Genomic DNA, 20,760 nt, shown 5'->3' on the forward strand with positions numbered 1-20,760 from the left:
TATGACGCTTGAGGCGAAGGAATAGCCCAATTCCAGGATCGTTGCGTTTATAATGGAGACTTTTAGCAAATCGTTACCGTGTTCCGCGAACCACACAACCTGAGCATTTGAAGCATGCTTCAAAGGCTCCCGTAGAGCGGTACGTGGAACACGCTAACGGTTTGCTAAAAGTCCCTATTATCGAGCAACGCGACTAACCGGGAACGCCGACAGTCTGCGTACCTCGAGAGGGGCCAAACAAGACCTGTGGCCTTGCGGCGAGGTTGATCGTTGGGTTTTGAATCACGTCCACCACGTGAGGCTTCGAGAGCACGTGAACTGGGGGTTCTGAAACGGGTCGTTGCGCGTCGACTCACACCACAGGTAGGAAAAAGTATATCGATAAGAATGAGCTAGAAATCCAACTTAGCGACCTCTTGTTCTACAGCGCTTGCCAAGGATTCATATCGTGCACATTCAGTACTCGCTATGGTTCGTACCAGAACAGACTTATCGTGGTACATTCCTGTACGAATGGCACTCGGCGTGTCAGTTCTTTAAAGATTCGGGAATAGACAACGTTGCATAAGTATTGGAATCAATGACAGAAAATCCCACTGAGCGGCACGCACTGCAATAAGACCAAAATATTAATCTCTTCTTAAACATTGATATAAACATATATCTATTACCATCTTCTATAACACTATATATTATTTGTGCAAATACAGGTTTGGTAAAGCTCACGGAGTAGAAGTTCTGCTTTCTTTATTTTATTTAGATGTGCACCATTTTCCGTTGTTTATTTGTCCTGTTGTCGTAGCTTTACCACGTAGCTTTCTTACCGTTCATTGACTTTTCATTCGGTGTGACGTTTTCTTTCTCCCTTTTGTATTCTATAAAAAGCTGTTCCATTTCTTATGTACTATCGGGGAAAAATGAAATGCGAACAGAGGAGCGCGTGGCTCGCGGTACAGGCTGCGCCGCCTGGAAGTGAGCCTAGGAGCGAGGGTGCGTGGCCTACTCCGACGTGTTCACGCCCCTCCCTCTGCGCTCCCCAAGCTTCAGCAGTGCTCCTCTTAGTGCGCTGAAAGCTATCACTGCTATCTTTGCTGGCTCAGCGCGTGCGGTGCAAAGAAGCTCGCCGCACTCGCCGAGCAGGCAAAGATAGCGGTGACAGCTTTCAGCGCACTGAGAGGCGCGCTGCCGAAGCTGGGGGAGCGCCAATCGAAGGGCGTGAACACATCGAAGTAGGCCACGCACCCTCGCCCCTAGGTTCACTTCCAGGCGGCGCAGCCTGTACCGCGAGCCACGCACTCCTCTGTTCGCATTTCGTTTTTCCCCGATAGTACATTCGATTCAACGTGCCTCTAATTCCAAATGTCATTCGAAAAATAGCGAACCTTATTCTTCACACCGCGAAAATAGATTTCCTAGGACTCTACCCGAGTGTAGAGCTAGCGGTACGGATATATACGGTACCAAACTGTTAAGAACTCAACGCCATCTTAATCAACATTCAGCCGCAGCTATCGAAACTTTTCAGTAAGAACGTGGCAGCTAACAGAATGCCAGTTTCTTACTGAAAATTCGCAGAAATTACTCAAATATATATTTTTTTAAATTTCTTCCAGATTTTTTGGTATTTTATTCTAACCGCCTACCGGCTACATTCTGCACTCTAAAAATATACCTAGGTGCATCTCCTTTCCCGTTAAATACTTAGGTGTTCTTGCAATCTACAGAAAGCGAACTCGGCAAATGACAGAAATGAAAATATTAAGAAAACAATGTTTGCGCTCTGGCACTGACCATGAGTTAAGGGCGCCAAACATCGTGTTCAGTGTCGCAGCTCAGACGGCACTTTTTAGTTGTCAACATATTTTAAGCGTCTTGATTTGCCCTAGGTTGCAGCAATTTACTATTCCAAGTACTTTGCGGGAAAGTAGAGGCACCGGGTTTCTTAGTGATATCGGTATCGGTAACGAACTTTAAAAAACATTAGTTTCTGCCAACTTTCTTGATTCAGTGACAAATAGAGAGAATGAGAGACTTGGAGAGAGCTGCTACAGACGCGTCAAATTGAGCAGCGGCGTATGAATACATCGTTTTTTATTGAGGAAGAAGTGCGCGTCTTACTCGGGGAGCTGACCGTCTGGGGAAGCTGATACCTCGTGGGTGCTTCCTGCAAAGAGCCTGCGAAAGTTCCGGTAGAGAATGTCAGTGGAGGCGGTGAGCTCCGATGTTCCCCGCCTCGCTTATTCGTAGTTAATCCGACGGAGGGACAGGATTTCCCCGGGGCGACGCGATAAGGCGGACCCACCTGCATTTGCTGTGTTGACGACTTGAGGTTTCTCGGGCAGATTTGACTGGGGATCTTTGGGAAAACATAAAAAAGAAAACGACTACATTAGCGAACTTAACTAAAATGTAACTGCTGGAACAGCGCGTGAATGCTTGTAAGGTACCAAAATGATATAATTTACTTTTCTTGCAAAATGGAATTTGTTTATCTAACGCTTTCAAGGTTAAGATTACTGACCACATCATGGCTCTAGCCGAGTGCTTTAAATACTAAGTTCTATGCGAGATTATTGCCCCAAACTATATACGCTAAAATGTTGTGTAATTTTTTTTTATTTAAATTATTTAGACTGGCGCATTATATGTCTAACGTGTCGAGAAAACGCTCACCTTGTGATATGGGGTTCACGACGTGAGGCTTTTCATCCAACTTCATGAAGCGGTCGGGATGCCGCACAAGGTCTTCAGACTTTGAATCCATAGAAGACGACGCATCTGAGGTACATCGAAGATATATAATCCCCATCACTGAGCCACGAGCAGTAAGTTACGGTTAGAATTTATGCTGTAGAATCGACGGTAAATCAGATACGAAGCTATTTACCGCAATATAGTGCCACAGCAGCATAAACAAGAAACCACGAACTTGTGCCCTGTATGTACTACAACCATCCCGTTAACCGTTGTTGTCCAGCTTTCAGGTGCACAGTGTTGAAAAATACATAATCTCGGTTTTGAGCTGCGATCCTTGAGCTGTGGTACCGGTCCTTTTCTGCAATGCGTTCCCTCAAAGCATATCCGTCTACTTTCCCGCAGAACTCGCCGAAAGGTAACCAAGGCGCAAAGTGGTATGGCAAAAGCGAACTGTGCAGTGTCATTGAACGAGCGAAACGTGAAACTCATTTTTACTGCGTAGGTTGTGATTTTGAGCGGAACTGTTATTTTCGCCTCTTATATGCTGGACCTGTTCCGCGGTTCGCGTTTGATTGATACGCATGCACTCTGCGAGAAAATAGGCCCGCAGACGTTGTTTGTTTAGGTGCTCAGCATTTAGTAAGCCTGATAAGTGAAACCTGATGAGCGTGGCCGCGAAGCTCGATGCTGATTGGTTAACGGCGGATGTCACGTGATCAGAGGGGTAGGCGAGGAGGAGCTCGACCACCTATGCGCACTGCGGGAGAGGAGCTTGAGAGTATGGAAGGCTCTAGAAGATCGCTAGGTTTATCAGCTCTGCACACGTGAAACTCGGAGTGTCGCTAAACGTTTGTGAGGCTAGAACGTTTCACGCATGCAACACAATTACCTAGCAATTTGCCATAAAGCTTTTGAAAAACTGTGAAGAACGTCGCATTTCTATTTTTTTTTTCACATTACTTTAGAAAATGTTATTAGCACTACGTCTGTCACAAGCACTACGAAATTACAACCGTCTGTAACAAAGAGTCCAACTAGAGTCACTGAATTATCTACGCTTAGGGTACCAGCACCCGTTCCCCGATTACCTTATAGGCGTTGCCATTTCGGTGCTCGGTGCAATACGGAAACAATACATGGCTTGCACGTGATGTCATCCAAAGAGTGCTCCGATAGCCACCAGAGAAGAGAGGAAGAAGGAGCTTTTCTCTTACAAGGACCTTCTTTTGTGTCTCCCAGATTTTCACAGACGTCGCTATTTTGACAGAAGGTTATAGAAGATTAACCCGTCACTCAAAATTCTTACAAAAGCAGCTTCCCTCTCTATCTCTTACATGGTGGACAAAAATACGCAATGTGACGTCGGTGCAAGCCATCTGTTGGGCGATCGTTAGAATTCAAAATGCAACTTTCTGAGTTTTAGATGTGCTGTCATGAAGCTCAGGTTATATATTGTTTTGCTCTGTCGCCGGCTATCTTAAGATTCCGTGAAGACGGCAAACCGTTTCCTTGCGATTTTAGGAAAACTTTAGAAAACTGGCGCCAAGATGGATGAAGTCATCACTGAGAAGCATAGATTTTTTTTTAGTAAGGTTTAACATTGTACATCGCAATAAACGGGCCTTGTCACTTTTAATCGAGTGAATTTTCTCCTAAAAATATCCAGGTACTGACGACCGGCTTGCTTTTGGATCTTTTTTTCTTTTCTTTTTTTTTATTTCGATTACGAAAATAAGAAACATTAGAGGTACCTCTGCTGGCTGCATCAAGTGTAGAATCCGCCTTGAGGTGCGCCAAGGTGCTTGATGCTGTGTCCGCGTTGTAGACCGGCGATTTGGCGGACGCTTTGATGGCTGCGCCTGTCGCGAGGTAGACGTCAAGAAGACCTACTTTATATAATTATTGATTATTCCCGTTGCAGCAGTTTGTATCAGGATGTGACAACCAATTGTAGCGAACGCAAATTGGGACAGTTCTCTTACTTGAGAAGTGTGACGGAACCTGCGGCCGTTCTGCAAGATGAAACTGGGGGTCTGTAAGGGGCACATGAAAAGCAAATACAGGATCCTGAAGAACGGCCTGATTAGAATGGTGAACTCTAAATACCTCTCAAATACTTTTCTTTTTTTTTCTTTTTTTTTTTGCAATATATTTGTCGGGCAGGGATAGAAGACCGCAAATGATCTTATGTAATTCGAGAAGCCTCGAATCGCTAAACTTGTAAAAGTTTAACCATCTAAACGGTATTAGCGCACACGTAGAGAGAAGAGGGATGATACAGGATAGAGGCACTTGTAAGTTGTGAGTAGCGCTCTATCTTGTATCATCTCTCTTCTCTCTACGTGTGCGCTAATACCGTTTAGATGTTTAATTACCAACTAGCTCAATTATCTACCCTTTTACTGTAAATGTTTATGTTATTTCTGGTACCAAGAGAACCCCATAAATGCACATTCGTAAAAGATGGCACTGTAATAGAAACAAAGCACGACAAGTTACAATGGCATATTATTCTACCTAGAAATGGAAATAGAATAATATTGTCATAACAACATAGTCTGCTTCCCTTAGGTCGTACAGAACTGAAGTTTTGCCAGCAGAGGTATTGTTCTCTCGGTAAAAGCGTTTCTTGGCACCACGTGAGTAATCAAATTTCACGTAGACTCGGATGTGTCAAATGTTCGAAGAACTGAGATTATTCATATCACAATGTTTAAAAAGACCTACATAAAAAAGCACAATAAATATCCCCTCTTTTCTAGAGCCACGAAAGCAGGAGGAAATTAATTCAAAAATTTGAAAAAGGTTCGCAAGAAACATTATGGTATCAAACGAGGGCAGGAGAACCGCGCTCCTAAAAGCTATCCTTGAGAGAAGCGCGTGTTGGTTTAGATGATGGGTGAAGAAAGAATGAACAATTAACACTGGGACAACGCAACCACATCCTCAATTCTCACTGAGATTCTATTTTTGTGTCCGTGCGTACTTTTGAAGCAAGCAAACGCGCCAGTACGCTTTTTCAGGTAGAAATAATTTAGATAAGTTTCCAAAAGTAACGAAAAATCGGTTTCCTACCAAAATACCCTGAGTTGAAAATTAACTGGCATTGCAGTTGTTTAGCATCTAATAAAGGGGCAGTTTCATGGACGTTGTGTTCATCCATTAACTTCAAAAATTCGCCAATTAGCAGGCCCCCTCTAAAACGCCAATCACTAATCAAAATACTTGAGAGCAGGCCGCATATTCCAGGAAAAGCGCGAGCCATATCAATAATTAAGATCCCCCCTATAGGGCTCAATGGTTGTTTCAGTGAAGTCTGCACTCAAATCACGTCTATAACTAGAAAGGTAGGGAGCGAGGGGATGGGGGAAAGGCTGGATGGCGGTATTCATTAAGCAAACCTTTTCAATGTAAGAGCGCTTTTGTGCCAGCCTCTTCGTTCGCTCATAGGATTTTTTTTTTCTCGAGTGGGCTATATATTGGATGGAGAACTGCATCTATTCAAAGAATGATTAAAGTAGTATTCTTTTTAGAGGGAGGGGGGGGGGGGGGGGGGAGTGAAACTCACATCCTCTCACCCCCAAAAAGCTCTTTAAATTTTGAAACTCAAAATAGGCTCATTAATTTGAGTGTGTCGATCGAGGACGCTCACCGGCCCCTCCTGATTCATAGGTGTGTTCTGTCCGGTTGGCAACTGGACCTGAAAGGAAAGAAAAGATGAGTTTTGGTTAGAAAAGATTTAAAAAAAAAGCGTTGCATCTTTATGACAGATATTGACTGTCGCATTAAAAACGCGTTGACAAAAAGGAACACGTTGGCTATTGCCACTTATGATGTTTGGGCTGAACAGCGAGGACGCGCTGTTCACAAGTCACGCCCCATGCGCGCACACGTACACACACGGTGTGGCGTAAAAGAGGCGAAATAAATACCACTGGCTCCAAAGAACTCTATCGTCATATATGAGCTCGGACTTGGTGGGAAACGGAGAATAGCGCGTATCATTGGCGGCTCTTCTGTCTGCTCCTAAGGACGCGTTCGCATGCTCAAACATCGTGCAGAAAACAGTCTGCAGACGTGTCCAAAGCACATAAATGTACGAAGCGAGCAGCCAGTGCACGAGGCTCGTCCGCAGACATTTCCGTCATCGCGTGACGGCGAACCGCGCTTCTTTTTTGTACGACGTATATGGCAGTCTGACTGTGGCTTCGAGGTTCTCCAAAGGTTGCGGCCGGCGATTCCACGGCCGCGCGAGGTCTTCGATGATTCGCGTACGCCCGAACCGAGTCTTCCTCCTCGTATACGGTCCGGTAGCGGTAAATACAGTCGCCTCGCTCGACGTGCCCGGACGACCTTTCCGCGTAGAAAGCGAGCTCCCGCGCTTGGATGACCTCTCTTCAGAACTTGGCGCTTCGTTAGCCGCCCTGCCGCGTGTGCCCAGTTTGCCGGGCAGCAGCAGCACCGAGAGTGAAAGGACGACATTTATTCTGGGAGAGAGAGGCATTCCCCGTCGGCCTCTCTTCCGACTCCTGGGCGCCGGGGAGACGGAAAAGATTCCCGGGTCGGCTCATTACGAAGCACACGCGGCAATGAGCTGTGCCTCCTCCGTATTCGTCACGGGCGGCAGGCGCGGCGGGGCGACCTCCCCGACTGACGGTCTTCTCAGGCACGACTCCTATACACCGACGCGGTTCTCAGACTGGGATTTTCTCGTCAGCGGCGGTCTCGGATAGGATTCCGGCCTCCGTACTCCGTTTCGCCCTTTTACGGCTGAACCGCGAAGCCCGTAATACCCCGTATATATAAACGAACCATCGGAGCCAGTTCGATGCTGCGTGAGCGTCCCCTGACTGTTGGGAGAATGGCAGTGGTGCGCGGGCGCACGGTCACGTGATCTGTTGAGAGCGCCGGATTGGTTGACATGGCTCGTGGCATCCGCTGAGGTCCAACGTAAGGTGAAACGGGGTCTAGATTGGGTACGGGCAGCCGGTCTCCGACGGTGTTTCCTCGATGATCGGCGTAATGTTTCTTTTATATTTTGTTCGGCCATTGCCACTTTTATATACGTCGGTTCGTTGCCTATCGAAATATACGAGCGCAGTCGTATGTGGTGTGAAAGACCTCCAAAGGTGCCTCAAGGTGGCAGCGTACGTTTCGCGAAGAGACTTAGCCCTATGTTTCTTACCATAACGTTGGACGCTGTTTCTTTGTTTTTGTCTGAGAACTCCGGGCGTATTAAATTGTGTAGTTTCAGCTTGTAAGTCCTAATCCATAATCTGAAACTTATTAGCTAAAGAAAGTTCTGTTTCTAAGCGCAAATCGGTATTTCATCGGTGGTGGAGAACGATTAACCACAAAATGACAACAAAAATAATTAGTCCTTTTTTTTGTTTTGTTTTTCGGGGGGGGGGGGGGGGGGGGGGGGGGTTAAAATGTTAAACGTGGAAGCAAAGATCAAAGGTCCAAATTTGCAGATTAGTGTAGACTGCACTTCACTGTGCGCACCAACGGTTTCTTCTAGGCTTTTTTGTAAATTATTCGGTACTTTTGATCGAGTTTCAACATTTTCTGTTTCAATTTTACCGTCAGCTTACTTTTTTTAATCGATAGCCGAATGCAAACAGTGCGATACCGCCTCATTTTGTACGTATAAACGTGAATTACTCCGCAATGTTTTTATTTCCAGTTTCCGTAATTCAAACGAGCTATTAACCCGAGTAAATAGCTTGTATCTACTCTCGGTATTCTTTATAACTCCAAAGGACCACCCGATCTGAAGTTTTGAATGCGCGTGCCAACTGTGTTGGTATTGGGAATCCATAATGTTGCTTACCGATAAACTGTAATTGTGTTGTGTATGTTCATACAGCCGGAGGTTGGCCCCAATCGGCGTCTGGTGTCTCGGCTGTAGATGAGCAATTTAGCCATCGTAATACAACCATTAGTCTGGCAACGTGCAAAGCGCAGTACACTCTAAAAGAAAGCCTCTAAAGGAAGCGTATACTTCCTAAAGGAAGCGTATACTTTCCCGCACAACACCCGAATGACGATGCCGAAACATATGTTTAGACCAAAAAAACGCAGTCTGAGTTATTACATTAAGCAATGCAAGCGTGACGTTTTGCATTGGTTAATGTCACAACTCAGACTTCGTTTTTTGGTCTAAACGGCTCTACCACACTTCATCCCAAGTCGCTTCATCCCAGGACAGTTCATCCCAGACATATCATACCAAAGTCATTTCATCCCAGGATGTTTCACCCCTAGACAGTTCATCCCATGGACAATTCATACCACGACATTTGATACCAGAATAGTCCACACGGTCCAGCCGATTCAAGGGCTACTCACTTCATCCCAGGTCAGTTTATCCCAGGACTGTTTATCCCGGACACTTCATGCCAGAAACGTTCTATCCCGGGACGTCTCATCCCAAGACTCTTCATACCAAGGACATTTCAAACCTGGATACTTTATACCACAAAGTGTTCTGCCTAGAAGAAGTTATAAAATCGGTTTCGCACGCGCGGAGCCGACACATGCACTTCGTCTTTCTTCTATTGTCACCCGTGCCACGTAAGACCGTCCTGCAATTGGCATCGAGCTTCCATCAGTCGAACAGTCCAGCCGGCCCGACTCATTAATTGTCATCGAGTTTGTTTATAGAACATGGCCACCTTTGTGGCTTCTCGTCGAGGATCGCCGAAGCTCTGCTTCGAAGGTTACATGTACACCAAGCACAGGACCAACGACGAAAAGACGGCAAGGAGATGCGAGAAATTCCAGGAGGGTTGCCGGGGACGAGCTGTTACAGCAGGTGAGACGACCACTGTTACACAAGGCCATACTTGCCATCTACCGAGTCCGGAAAATGTCGCTGCGGCGCGTTTACAAGATGAGATCAAAACTGCAGCCAAGCGTTCCCACGACACCCCTCGGAACGTCGTCACCGCCTGCCTACAAGGGGCAAGACCGGCGACTATCGCGAAGCTCCCCAAGCTGTCATCACTGGAAAGGAAGGTGAACAGAGTTCGACGCGAAGCCCATGGCGCAGCTCAAGTTCCCCACCGAATCGACGACATAATTGTACCTGAACACCTGCGCATGACAAGAACAGCGCCACCTGAAGTATTTCTCGCAGGGTACACAGGCTGTAGTGACTGGGAAAGAATAATAATTTTCGCCTGTAACACGGACCTGTACCGTTTAAACACCTGCGAAACCTGGTTGTGTGACGGCACATTTAAAGTAGCACCAGAGATGTTTTACCCGCTTTGGGTTGTTCATGGCCTCTACAAAGGCAGGGTGCTTCTCCTTGTATACTGTCTCTTGCCGAACAAGCGCGAAGCGACGTACAAAAGAGCAACGCGCATGCTACTTGAGGCTATTGACGATGCCACTTCAAGCCCACGGCAGGTGCACACAATAGTGATGGACTTCGAAAAGGCTGAAGAGAATGCTTTTCGGGAATGCATTCCTGACGTCGATGTGCATGGATGCTTATTTCATTTCGCGCAAAGCATCTGGCGCCGAATTCAAGAGCTGGGCATGCACACGCGATTCATTGATGATTCCAGCTACCACCTCATCGTGAAGAAATTCATCGCACTGTGCTTCTGCGATGTTTTCGACGTCTACGACAGATATCGCATGCTCGCAAGACAGCTGCTGGACTTGTTTGGACGCACAGAACAGCACCAAGAGTTCCTAGACTACTTTGAGAATACCTGGGTCGGTCGACCCCACAAGAACCCAAGGTTCCCAATATCTATGTAAAATTGCAAGCGCGTGGCAGAGGTCAGCCTTCCCAGAACCAACAATAGCGTTGAAAGCTGGCACCGGGTATTTCAAAATTCTATCGGTGCATCCCATCCTACAGTATTCAAGTTGCTGGATTCGCTTCTCTCTGAACAAGTCCGTGTGAACGCGACGGCCATCCAGCTGGACGTGGGTCATGAGCCACCGCTGTACACGAAGAAGGAGTACGAGCAGTCTAACAAGCGTCTATGCCGGATCCTGGATGACTATAACAACAGAGACGCAGACAGCTTTCTCAATGCGTGCTCGTGCTATGTACTTAGCGATTCTTGAGTTTATTAGCCAGAATTGTGTGCTCTGAAGAGCGTATTAGCCCGAACTTTGGCCTCTTCTTAAGGTTTTGCTCTTATAAGTGGGTCATTGCAAAATAAACGCATTAATTTTTCATATTTCTGGTGAATGTTGTCTTGGAACGATACCTTTCGGGCGGTTTTCAAGTGCCATCAATCCCCAGTATTGCGGTTTGTTGCAGTATACAGCTTTCATTAGTAAATCTGACCATTGCAGCAGCATTGCAAATAGGGATTGAAGTAAGTGAATGAATGAGAGAGAAGAATACAAAAAGAGAAGAAAGGGCTCTAAGTGGGAATGGCCCGACTTTTGCTGAAGTCCAGTACCGAGTTGTCTGTGGGCACTCCTATGCACGCCCCAAAGTGACGTTCATTTAAGTGCTGCAGCCGGCGAAATGCGACCTTGAGATTTCTTCTTGCTCGAGCTCAGCAACTAGTGGGTGCCCCGAAATATTCTGGTATGAAATGCCTTGGTATTTAATGCCACTGGCATCGAACGTCTTGGAATGAAACATCTTGGGATGAAATGACTTTGGTATGAAGTGAACGGGATGAACATTCCTGGGATGACGTATCCGGGGATGAAGTGTGGCAGAACCACTCTAAAGTATGAAATATCCTGGCATGTAATGTTCATGGGATGAAACATCTTGGGATCAAACGTCTTGGGATAAAACACCTTTGGTATAAAGTGTCTGGGATGAAGTGTCCTGGGATGAAGTATCTTGGGATGAACTGAGTGGACCCCGGGCTAAACATATGTTTAAACCAAAATGAACCCAGGATCTGTTCTGCAGCGCGAGCTTTCGAACCACGAGCTGTAAGCATCAGTAAGCGGGAGATCGGTCACCGATCCCCCCTTACTGATGGTAAGTTCATTTAGTTGGTAGGCAGTTTTCATGTCTGTAAATAATTAAACATTCTGAAATTTGCGTTCTTGCTATATATACACATCAACAGCTTGGGTGCTTACTTTGCGCCTTATATTATTTACATTTTAATGGGAAGCTTAACGCTGACGTGTTACGTGTAATTTACGTATCTACCACCTCGAAATAGACTAGGGAATCCCACGCTGAAGTGTTAGTATAGCTTTAAAAAGGAAACGCATGCAAATGACATAAGAAATAAAGCACTTTGCTGTCCTTTCAGATCTGCAGCTGGTTTTCTTTTGATGAATTCGACACATTAACTCTGGGTGCCCGTGATTGTTGTGCATGGTGCGGTCCGTGTATTATTGCCCCTATCCGCCTCCTTTATGTGCTCTTCGACACGTACCTTGTGTGTTCGTGATTGTCTGTAAGATAACAACATGGGCATCTAGGCATATCTCTTTATATCACAGATGCTGATAATGTCGAATAATATTTTGGGCATAATTCGTCCAATCACATCTAGTCATATATCATGTAATACATCATTCAAATGTTCTTGAGAGTAATTAAACTTGAACTTGAACTAGATCGTCACGATCTTGTGAATCGGGTCCATCGGGCCATCTCTGAAAGGCTACCTAGTTGTGAAGTTAACTATGCCTCCATTGCCTGTCCAAATAATTTTCCTAGTATTATTTAGGATTCGATACTTAAATCAGGTCGCTTAGAAACTCGCTCTCGATTAGACAACCATATATCTCCGCCGTTTCCCCTTTGCTTTGGTTCTCAAAACATGAAATGTTTCTTGTATTTCTAGTGTTAGGTTGGTGAGACAGTGGCGCGTCTCAAAACAATTATCTACATTGAAATTTATATGGGCCTAAATTTTGTCTTGTCTGATATGAAAACTAAAAGCAAAAACACGCCTAAATAACACCATTTACTTCCAAAACACCTCAACTTCCGAAAGATTAATTGAGTCATTAGTTGGCACCACAACTCGAAGAGAAAACTTTTCGAGGGTCAACATTGTTCAAAACGCTTCCGCCGGTCTGCACGCCGTCAAGCATAGCGGCGTCTCTTCCTCAACGAGCCCTCCTCTCCCTCTTTTAATAATATTCCCCGAGACCTCGTTGCAATAAATGGAGTCCTCGTCCGTTCCGTCTTCATGCAGCGAGTCAAGCATCTTTTTTTCTTTTTTTCTTTTCGTGGGCATTTCGCCGTCGCACGATTGGAGTATTCCGACGGACGTGGCAATTTCCGCGGGCCTGCGTTCTCGCTAATGTCTGAGCGACGTGACGACGCTAGGCTGCGGCCGTTAAGGCAATTGTCTGGAAGTAGTTTACGACGCAGAATGCTCGACGGAATTCGTAAGCGCACGCGAAGCGAATTGTCGAAGAGAGCAAACGTGCCTTCGGTGCTGCATTCGCTTACGGCCAAACACTCAGTCGTCGACGGCGGGTGCGGATGATAGCTATGCGGATCGCGAACGTTAGTGGCCCCCTAACTACTTGTTAAGGAATCGCAGATGGTTCCTGTTCGCGAGTGCTGGTGGGCCCTTTTTGTAAGTTACGGCGGCTCCCAGTGATTAACTCAAGATTGAAGCGACGAGAGCGAGCTTCAACGCCCGCGAGGTATACTGACATCGTTATAGTGACTCTCTTTGTTTACTAGAAAATATTGAATATCTTGTAAAACACGGGCGAAGTTGATTCTTTATCTTTGCTCACTTTTGAACTCGGGTGGTATTGGGAAACGGATCCAGCCGTCCCACCCCTAGTGGCTAAATTGAAAACTACACCGATGGGAACAACAAAAGCATAGATGACTTGGCTGTGTTTTTGGGCGCGGCGCTCGGCCAACACCACATGGACTGACAGATCTCTCCGCTCTTTCTATGACGTCACGATATGAGCTCGGCCGCGCAGCAAAACAGGTGAAGGCTCTCAGCTTAGGCATACAGCAGCAGTTGTCGGAAGCTTTGTAACAGAAATCATCATGGCCAAGTATCATAAAGGCGATTGTTGTTCCAGACAAAACAGATAAGCCCACCACTCCTAGGGCTCCTGCTAATCATGCAGCAAAGGCAATGAATTCTCAACCATTAGCGCTGCAAAATCAGTCACCAGACAAGACCCTTACAGTGGTACGCCACCAGAAAATGTTTCTATTAAAAAGGATCAGAGAGCTTGTCCAGCGACTGCATCCACATCTCAGTCCTTCACAAACTGGCAATGTATACTCATGCCCCTTCTGCAAGCCATCCGTAGCTTAGTAGCGGACATGAACCTCCCGCTTGCTTCATTAGTATTTTAAGTCATCGATATGGCCATGCTCTTTGTGGCTGCGTTTGTGGAATGAGGAAGGTTTTCCAAAACATGCCTTCATCCACCTCGTCGACAAAGCACCGACATATCCCGCTGGTCATGCAATGAAACTGCGCAGGTCTAGTCTCTCAGTGTGTGAAGCCGGACTGTCAAATAGCCAAACCATCTCCGGCTGTGTGAAAAACTCAAATCCAACGATGAACGTCATCTTCTCCGGAGACTCGCAAGCCCGCCGAAAGACATCTTCAGACCCTTTTTGCGTTTTTTAAAGGATTCGGGACTATTAGCAATACTTTAGAGTGGCCAGAGCCAGAACAGGAACTGTTTGTGTTTGGTGTGTATCTGATCATTGACCGTCAGCTTTCATCCTCTTTCCTTCCTTTCTTCTTTCCTCTCTTCTATTCGCTTTCTGTGCTCTCTTGACATTGCCTTTTTTTTTTCGGACGGGCCATCGCTGGCGTCTCCCGCATGACAAGCTCAATCATCTTTACCATTTGGAATACCTCCTCCTCCTCCTCCCGGTTCTCCTCCTCCTCCTCCTCCGCCTCCTCCTCTTCCTCATCATCATCATCATCATCATCATCCTTTTCCAATCTTTGCCCCTCACTCAATCGAGAAAGATGAAGCAAAAAATCCAGTGCAGATGCCTTGTTTTTGGTAAACACAATACTCCGGTTTAAAATAACGTAGAACTAGCGACCCCTATAGTTCGATCTCCTCGCCAGTAACGATCGGAGTCATAGCTTCGCAGATTTAAGCATTTGTTTTCTAAGAATGTCTGATGTTAAGGTAATGTGGCCTAAGCCTGAGCTTTCCCTTTGCGCTCTACCAATCTTCCCTGTGTTGTTTGTACCCGGAACGTGATACGGTTATATGTTAGCAATTGTTTATAGGTTGGGTAATGTACTGATATGTGGATAACTTAAAAGGGCCCTGGACTTCAGTATTGAACCAGCCTGCCAGAAGAGCAACGTCGCTCAAAAGTAACAAATATTTGCAAAAGTTTCACTATCACAACGCATTTCTTATTATGGGGTTTCTTTCTTCACGTCATTCGGGTGATTTGGACTGCACTAGTTGGTTGTGTTTCATGCTTTGAACGGCGTTGCGAAGGATTACAAAAAAAAACCACTGGAACTAGGGAGACGACACGAGTCCACGACATATATAAGTAAACGCAAAGCGTTTACTTGGTCTTGTCGTAGTCCCAGTGTCGGTTTTGTCGTTTTTCGCAGCGCAGTTCAAATAAATAAATACGCAATAGCTTTTGTGAAACTATACATGACAAAAAAGCTATACATGACACTGCCGAGTATTGAGCACAGGACACCAGACAGGAAAAAAAATACAGACATACGCTTTTTCTTCTTCTTTAGTGCGCACGCAAAAGCGGCGGCGCAGTTCCCAAGATCGGTTCAGCCGCAGCGCACCGTCTCCATGTTCGATAAATGAAAGTTCAGTATCCCCTTAACGACCGGGGAAGAGGCTCCACTTTGCGAGGCTTGCCCAGTGACAGAGTGGTGCGCGCTCCATTGCCGAGGCGGCGGGCGTGACGGCGCAGCCTGACTCAGCAGAACGCGAGGGAAAACCGCGCTGGGACGCGCCAGCTGCCGGCCCCACGGACATCGCGCGGCAAGGCAGTGCTGGCTCCGGCGGTCTCTGCTTGGCTGATCACTCGAACCGTGCGACACCATGGCCCTCGCGAAGGGAAAGCGTTCTCCTCGAGGCTTCTTATTGTTGCTGCTTGTAGCAGCATCTTTTGAGAGCGCATGCCTCGCAGGGTCGAGAATATTTCAGAAAAGCCGGCGTTGGCAATGTTTTCACCAACGATAGATTTGTTCGATTTGGAAATGTGCCGGTAATCAGGCCGCCATGGTAGTTGGAATTCGCGTCAGCGTCACGTTGCATCAACTGATTGGTTGTGAACAAGCGGGTTTGCCTACGGGAATTGTGGACCCTACGAGTACGGTGTTCAAGAATGTCTATCTCAGTTATAAAACTGGCATGGCGCTTCGATGGCTTGTCACAAAAATAGAAATGAAGAGACCTCGGAGCTGTTATGGATGCGCAGTCGGGCTTCGAAATTCCCATTCCATGTCCGCTCACTATTTTCTAAGTGCGAAAAAAAAAAAAAAACAACAACTTAAATGTCCATGCTTCGACATGGGTGTGGTTTGCTGTTATTGCGGCTCTTTTACGAGGGCTAGGTCTTCCATAAGCGAAACAATTTTAGCGTTATATTTTTCAGACATTCTTTTATGCTATTTGTGAGGCATGATACGACTGTACTAAGAGAGATAAAAGAAAAGTTTACTCAGGAAGGCGAAACGGTGTGATCAAACATTTCTCCAAATAATACAACTTTAATTAATCACCAGATACCATTTTTAAGAATCTTTTATTTAAAAAAATGAAAGCCGCTTACAACTCCCTGTAACGCCGAATTAGAGCGCAGCTCTTGAGGAGGAGGAGGGAAGGGTACTGGGGTTCACGTGTTATCGGGGGGAGGGGTGGTCACGTGACCTTGGAGGGGTCACATGACTCCCTCGCCAAGGTCACGTGGGGGTCACGTGACCTGGGGGTGTCACGTGACCTCGGGGGGTCACCTGACCTCAAGAGAAATTTTTCCGTTAGATTTAGCGGGGAAATTTTTTCGCTAGATTTAGCGGGGAAATATTTCCGCTAGATTATGTTTCCGCTAGATTTAGCAGGGAAATTATTCCGCTAGACAGCGGGGAAATTTTTTCGCTAGATTTAGCGGGGGAAATTTTCCGCTAGTTTTAGCGGGGAAATTATTCCGCTAGATTTAGCGGGGAAATCTTTCCGCTAGATTTAGCGGGGAAATTATTCCGCTGGATTCAGCGGGGAAATTTTTCCGCTAGATTTAGCGGGGACGTTTTTCCGCTAGATTTAGCGGGGAAATTTTTTCGCTAGATTTAGCGGGGAAATTTTTCCGTCAGATTCGGCAGAAATGTTTCCGCTAGATTTCGCGGGGAAATTTTTCCGCTAGATTTAGCGGGGAAATTATTCCGCTAGATTTAGCGGGGAAATTTTTCCGCTAGATTTAGCGGGGAAATTTTTCGGCTAGATTTAGCGGGGAAATTTTTCCGCTAGATTTAGCGGGGAAATTTTTCTGCTAGATTTAGCGGGGAAATTTACCCATAATGCACCGCGCGGTTACGCCGACGGCGACGGCGACGCCGACGCCGCTCAAGCCGGAAACCTGCGCCTAAGAGCTGCGCTCTAAAAGATCTTTAAAAGAAAACAAGTATACTACTGAATTCACATGCGGAGTCATGTATAAGAAGAAAGCAGTTTTACGAGCCCCGATCCGTAGTACATACACCATGGAGGAAGAAATAAGTTTCGATATTCGACCACGTGAAAAACCAACGAGCCAACATCTTTCGTGTTGTTCGGGCCAAAAAATAAGCAATAAGAAATATAAACCCCCGGTCATTCGATGACGGACACAAGAAACTAAGGGAGACGAACTCAAAAGACGGCCGAACACAGAAGTTTGAAACGCAGTTGATGTGTTTTTGAGGCCTTTTTATTTTTTTCAGTCTCGTGTATTCCATACCAGCTCGCCTCCCTCATTACGTGAAGCTCCTGTTTCGCGATTCCTCGTCCGATCTGTTGGCCGTTTGCGCAGAAATAGAAGGTACGTCGTTATGAAAATGTAGCATTAGCATCGTAGACGAAACATTTTTGTAGGACACTTTCGTACGTATAATGTTCCATGTCCACATCAAATGCCGAATCTCGCATTTTATACAGGGCACGGGCTGCGCTTCTTTGACTACGATTTAAATAATGGCGAGCTACGCGGATCCCTTTATGCTGCCGTGCTGGCGACAATACGGCAACTCAAATGAGCTATGCAAACTAAAACATTAAACGGTAACATACCGTATTTACTCGAGTGATATCCGCACTGTTTATGAGGAAAACCTGAGGGTTTGCTTTTCCGCAGAGCATCCGGCTTGCCAAGCACCGCTATCGGCAGCATGATTCCAGCGGTTTACAGGACAGAGATAACGTCTTCGCGCGAAGATACCATCTGTGAAGATTGCATTTGTATGGTGAATCGTGTTCTCGATCTAGTTATTTCCTATGTTATTTTTGTGCAACGCGAGGATAGGCTGTATACGTGCTCTGCGGTAAAGCAGACGCAAGGGCCTTGTTCATATACAGTGCGGCTATTACTCGAGTAAATACGGTAAATTACATGTTTGTGTATGCCTTTCCTGAACACCTGGCCGTAAGCGTGTAGTTGGCACTGATTAAACTCGCCCTAACGGGCGTCTATAACCTGAAGTGACCCGCAAAAGCGGCTTAACAGTTTGCTGCATTTCAAGTCGTGCATCTCCAAACATCTACGTGTAAATCTCTGTGTGTGTGTGTATCTGTTTGTGTGTGTGTGGGAGGGAAATGAAGTTGAAGCTGGAACACCGTTTGTAGACTACAAAACATCGCGATAAGTGATGAAGTGTCTTCTGCGCGGACTCGCGTGTGTTCAGGTACAAATGTTTTCTTCGGTTTGACTCCTCCGCTTTTCCATTCTGACTGATGTAGCTGAGAAAAAACACCACTGCAAAGCAAAAATTAAAAAAAAAAAAACGCATATCCGGGGACGTACAACGTTTTAAATCCTCGACCTGCAACAACCTCTCGACGCAATCGCTCGAGCGTTTGCTTCTTCTACGTCGGTCGGGATGAGCTCCGGGAACGTTTGTTACTAGATGGCTGCGTGGGTGCCATTCATCATGGCACCCTTGTGCGCGCCCCCGAATTGATAAAGCGGCGGCGCAAGTCGTTGAAAAAATAAAGAAAAAAAGGACTGTCAAGGCGTTTTTTGGGCCTAAGGGAGACTCAGTGACGAATGGTTACCGTCGCGTTTCATATGCCGCACAGTCGAAAGGTTGTCAGCCTTTCAGTTCAATTGATCTCCGTGCCTCGCTTGTTTGCATTGTTTTTATAGATTGATATTATCGACGTATGACGATTTATCTTAAGCCGTTTTATTGCAGGCACTTTTGACCGTACCAAAAGTGCATTTCACGGACGACAGCAGTCGACATGAAATATCGTGTCGCGTTTGGACCTGAAACCTTCAACGAATATGCGCAACTTTTGCGTCGCTGCTCATGTGTCAGTGAAACAAAAAAGGGTGGGAGTATATAGTGTTTTTGTTTGGTTGGGGCTCATCAGTAAATTTCTCCATTCAAGCTTTTTTAATTGTCCCTGGTTCGGGATTTCGTCCTTGACTCTTACAGGGCCGTCTTCGTTCTTTCATCTGACTCTCATATGCCTTTCCTGTGTTAGAGAAGAGCGCCTTTTGTCATTCGGAGCTCGTGCATGGGAGCTAATTGTTCTGGTTCCTTTGTTTTAGTTTTGGCAGGGAACGATTTACATATAAGGTCGCACTGCTCGTATACATTGTACAAAAGACACGATGGCAGTATCATCTGCGCCTCAAGCTTGTTCGGAGTGTGTTTTCCTTATACAATAGTGTATGCTTGGAACACGTCTGCGGACAGTTCTCATATGACCAATATTTTGTACGATGCCTTTCGTACGTCTTTTGTTCGAGTCACTCTCCAAGACCACGGGAAGCGATTTGGAGTGCTTTCGAATTCAACGCACCGGTCTGCGGGCTGCCACCGCGGTGCGATGGCAAGCCTTCGAGGGTAGCCTCTTCGGCGATCTCAGACAGAGCACTGCCCTCGCGCCTCTTGGAGCGAAAGATCCGTCGCCTCTTCGACAAACTGCCGACGTCGGACAACCTTGTAAGGAGAGGGAGGCTCTTCGTTGCGGCCTTTCTGTCGCGAACAAGTCCGTTTAGTTGTTCGTCTCGTAGAACGGGTTGAGTCTCGCGCACGGTGAGTGAGTGAGCGCCATTAGAGGTGACATAATTCATGTCGTTTCCGGCAGTTGTCAATGGCACCGCAAGGGCGGCTTTGGAGGGCCATCTCCGGACTTTTATTTTGGCCCGGGGAAAGGGGTGCCTGGGGTGCCCAGAGAGTGTATAGGATCGAACCCTGCAATTCGGGCGGACAACAGCAGCAGCCGCAGCAGCAGCAGCAGCAGCTGTCTCGGCGGTTGTTTCAAGAACGGGTGGCGAGGAACCCGAAGGCTAGCATTAGGCGTTTTGTTGACCTCAACCCTGCCATTACGAAGGTGGGGGACCTACCCCGAGACGACTGACTATACACACTTTCCCCGCCGATCCGAATATTTGAGCATTGACTGTCGTCTTACGTGATAACGCTGCCCGGAGAAAGGCTATTGAACGCGAGCTTTATTTTATCATATATATATATATATATATATATATATATATATATATATATATATGAGAGAAAGAGAGATTGTGTTTTTTTATTTACTTATTTACGTTGTAGACTTTTGCGTTCTATTCTAGGTTTCGATGTTCACAGCAGTGCTTTTACATGAAACGACTGCGTGTGTTCCAGTTTAGCCTAACCTAACCTAGCCTAACCACATACCCTCTCTGCCCCGCCCTTACGCATACAAAACAAGACCTAGAACGTTAGTAGAGATATTTACTGTTTCAGATTGCATAAGCCGATCAAAGGAACGAAACACACGTCACTCTAAATTTCCGACGTATTTCATCCTGCACGAATGTATCTTTGGCGCCACTGACGTACCCCCGTCTTTGTTCGGATTCTCCAGTAAAGTTTTGCCTCTAATGACTTTATTTGCTTGTACAGTTTGTATATTTAT

At 46.2% G+C, this 20,760-nt stretch overlaps 2 protein-coding genes across 2 annotated transcripts in view; one reads left to right on the forward strand and one right to left on the reverse strand.

Annotated features, from left to right (window-relative positions):
* The window catches only part of LOC8024431 (mucin-17), a 63,525-nt gene extending 54,472 nt beyond the window's left edge, over positions 1-9,053 (reverse strand). Inside the window, exons 1-9 of the mRNA XM_042290593.1 lie at positions 9,049-9,053; positions 6,899-7,092; positions 6,350-6,397; positions 4,680-4,730; positions 4,449-4,556; positions 2,674-2,778; positions 2,303-2,356; positions 2,119-2,175; positions 223-327 (exon numbers count right to left, since the gene is read on the reverse strand). Of these exons, the coding sequence (XP_042146527.1) occupies positions 223-327; positions 2,119-2,175; positions 2,303-2,356; positions 2,674-2,778; positions 4,449-4,556; positions 4,680-4,730; positions 6,350-6,397; positions 6,899-7,092; positions 9,049-9,053 (727 nt within the window). The remainder of the gene's footprint in view (positions 1-222; positions 328-2,118; positions 2,176-2,302; positions 2,357-2,673; positions 2,779-4,448; positions 4,557-4,679; positions 4,731-6,349; positions 6,398-6,898; positions 7,093-9,048) is intronic.
* Positions 9,054-9,366: 313 nt separating this feature from the next.
* Positions 9,367-10,473, forward strand: LOC121835996. Its single transcript, XM_042290594.1, has one exon. The coding sequence runs from the start codon at positions 9,367-9,369 to the stop codon at positions 10,471-10,473; it is 1,107 nt and encodes a 368-aa protein (XP_042146528.1).
* Positions 10,474-20,760: the final 10,287 nt, after the last annotated feature.

The sequence above is a fragment of the Ixodes scapularis genome, unplaced genomic scaffold (assembly GCF_016920785.2).
Source record: "Ixodes scapularis isolate PalLabHiFi unplaced genomic scaffold, ASM1692078v2 PGA_scaffold1__304_contigs__length_218370807, whole genome shotgun sequence".
Taxonomy (NCBI): Eukaryota; Metazoa; Arthropoda; class Arachnida; order Ixodida; family Ixodidae; genus Ixodes; species Ixodes scapularis.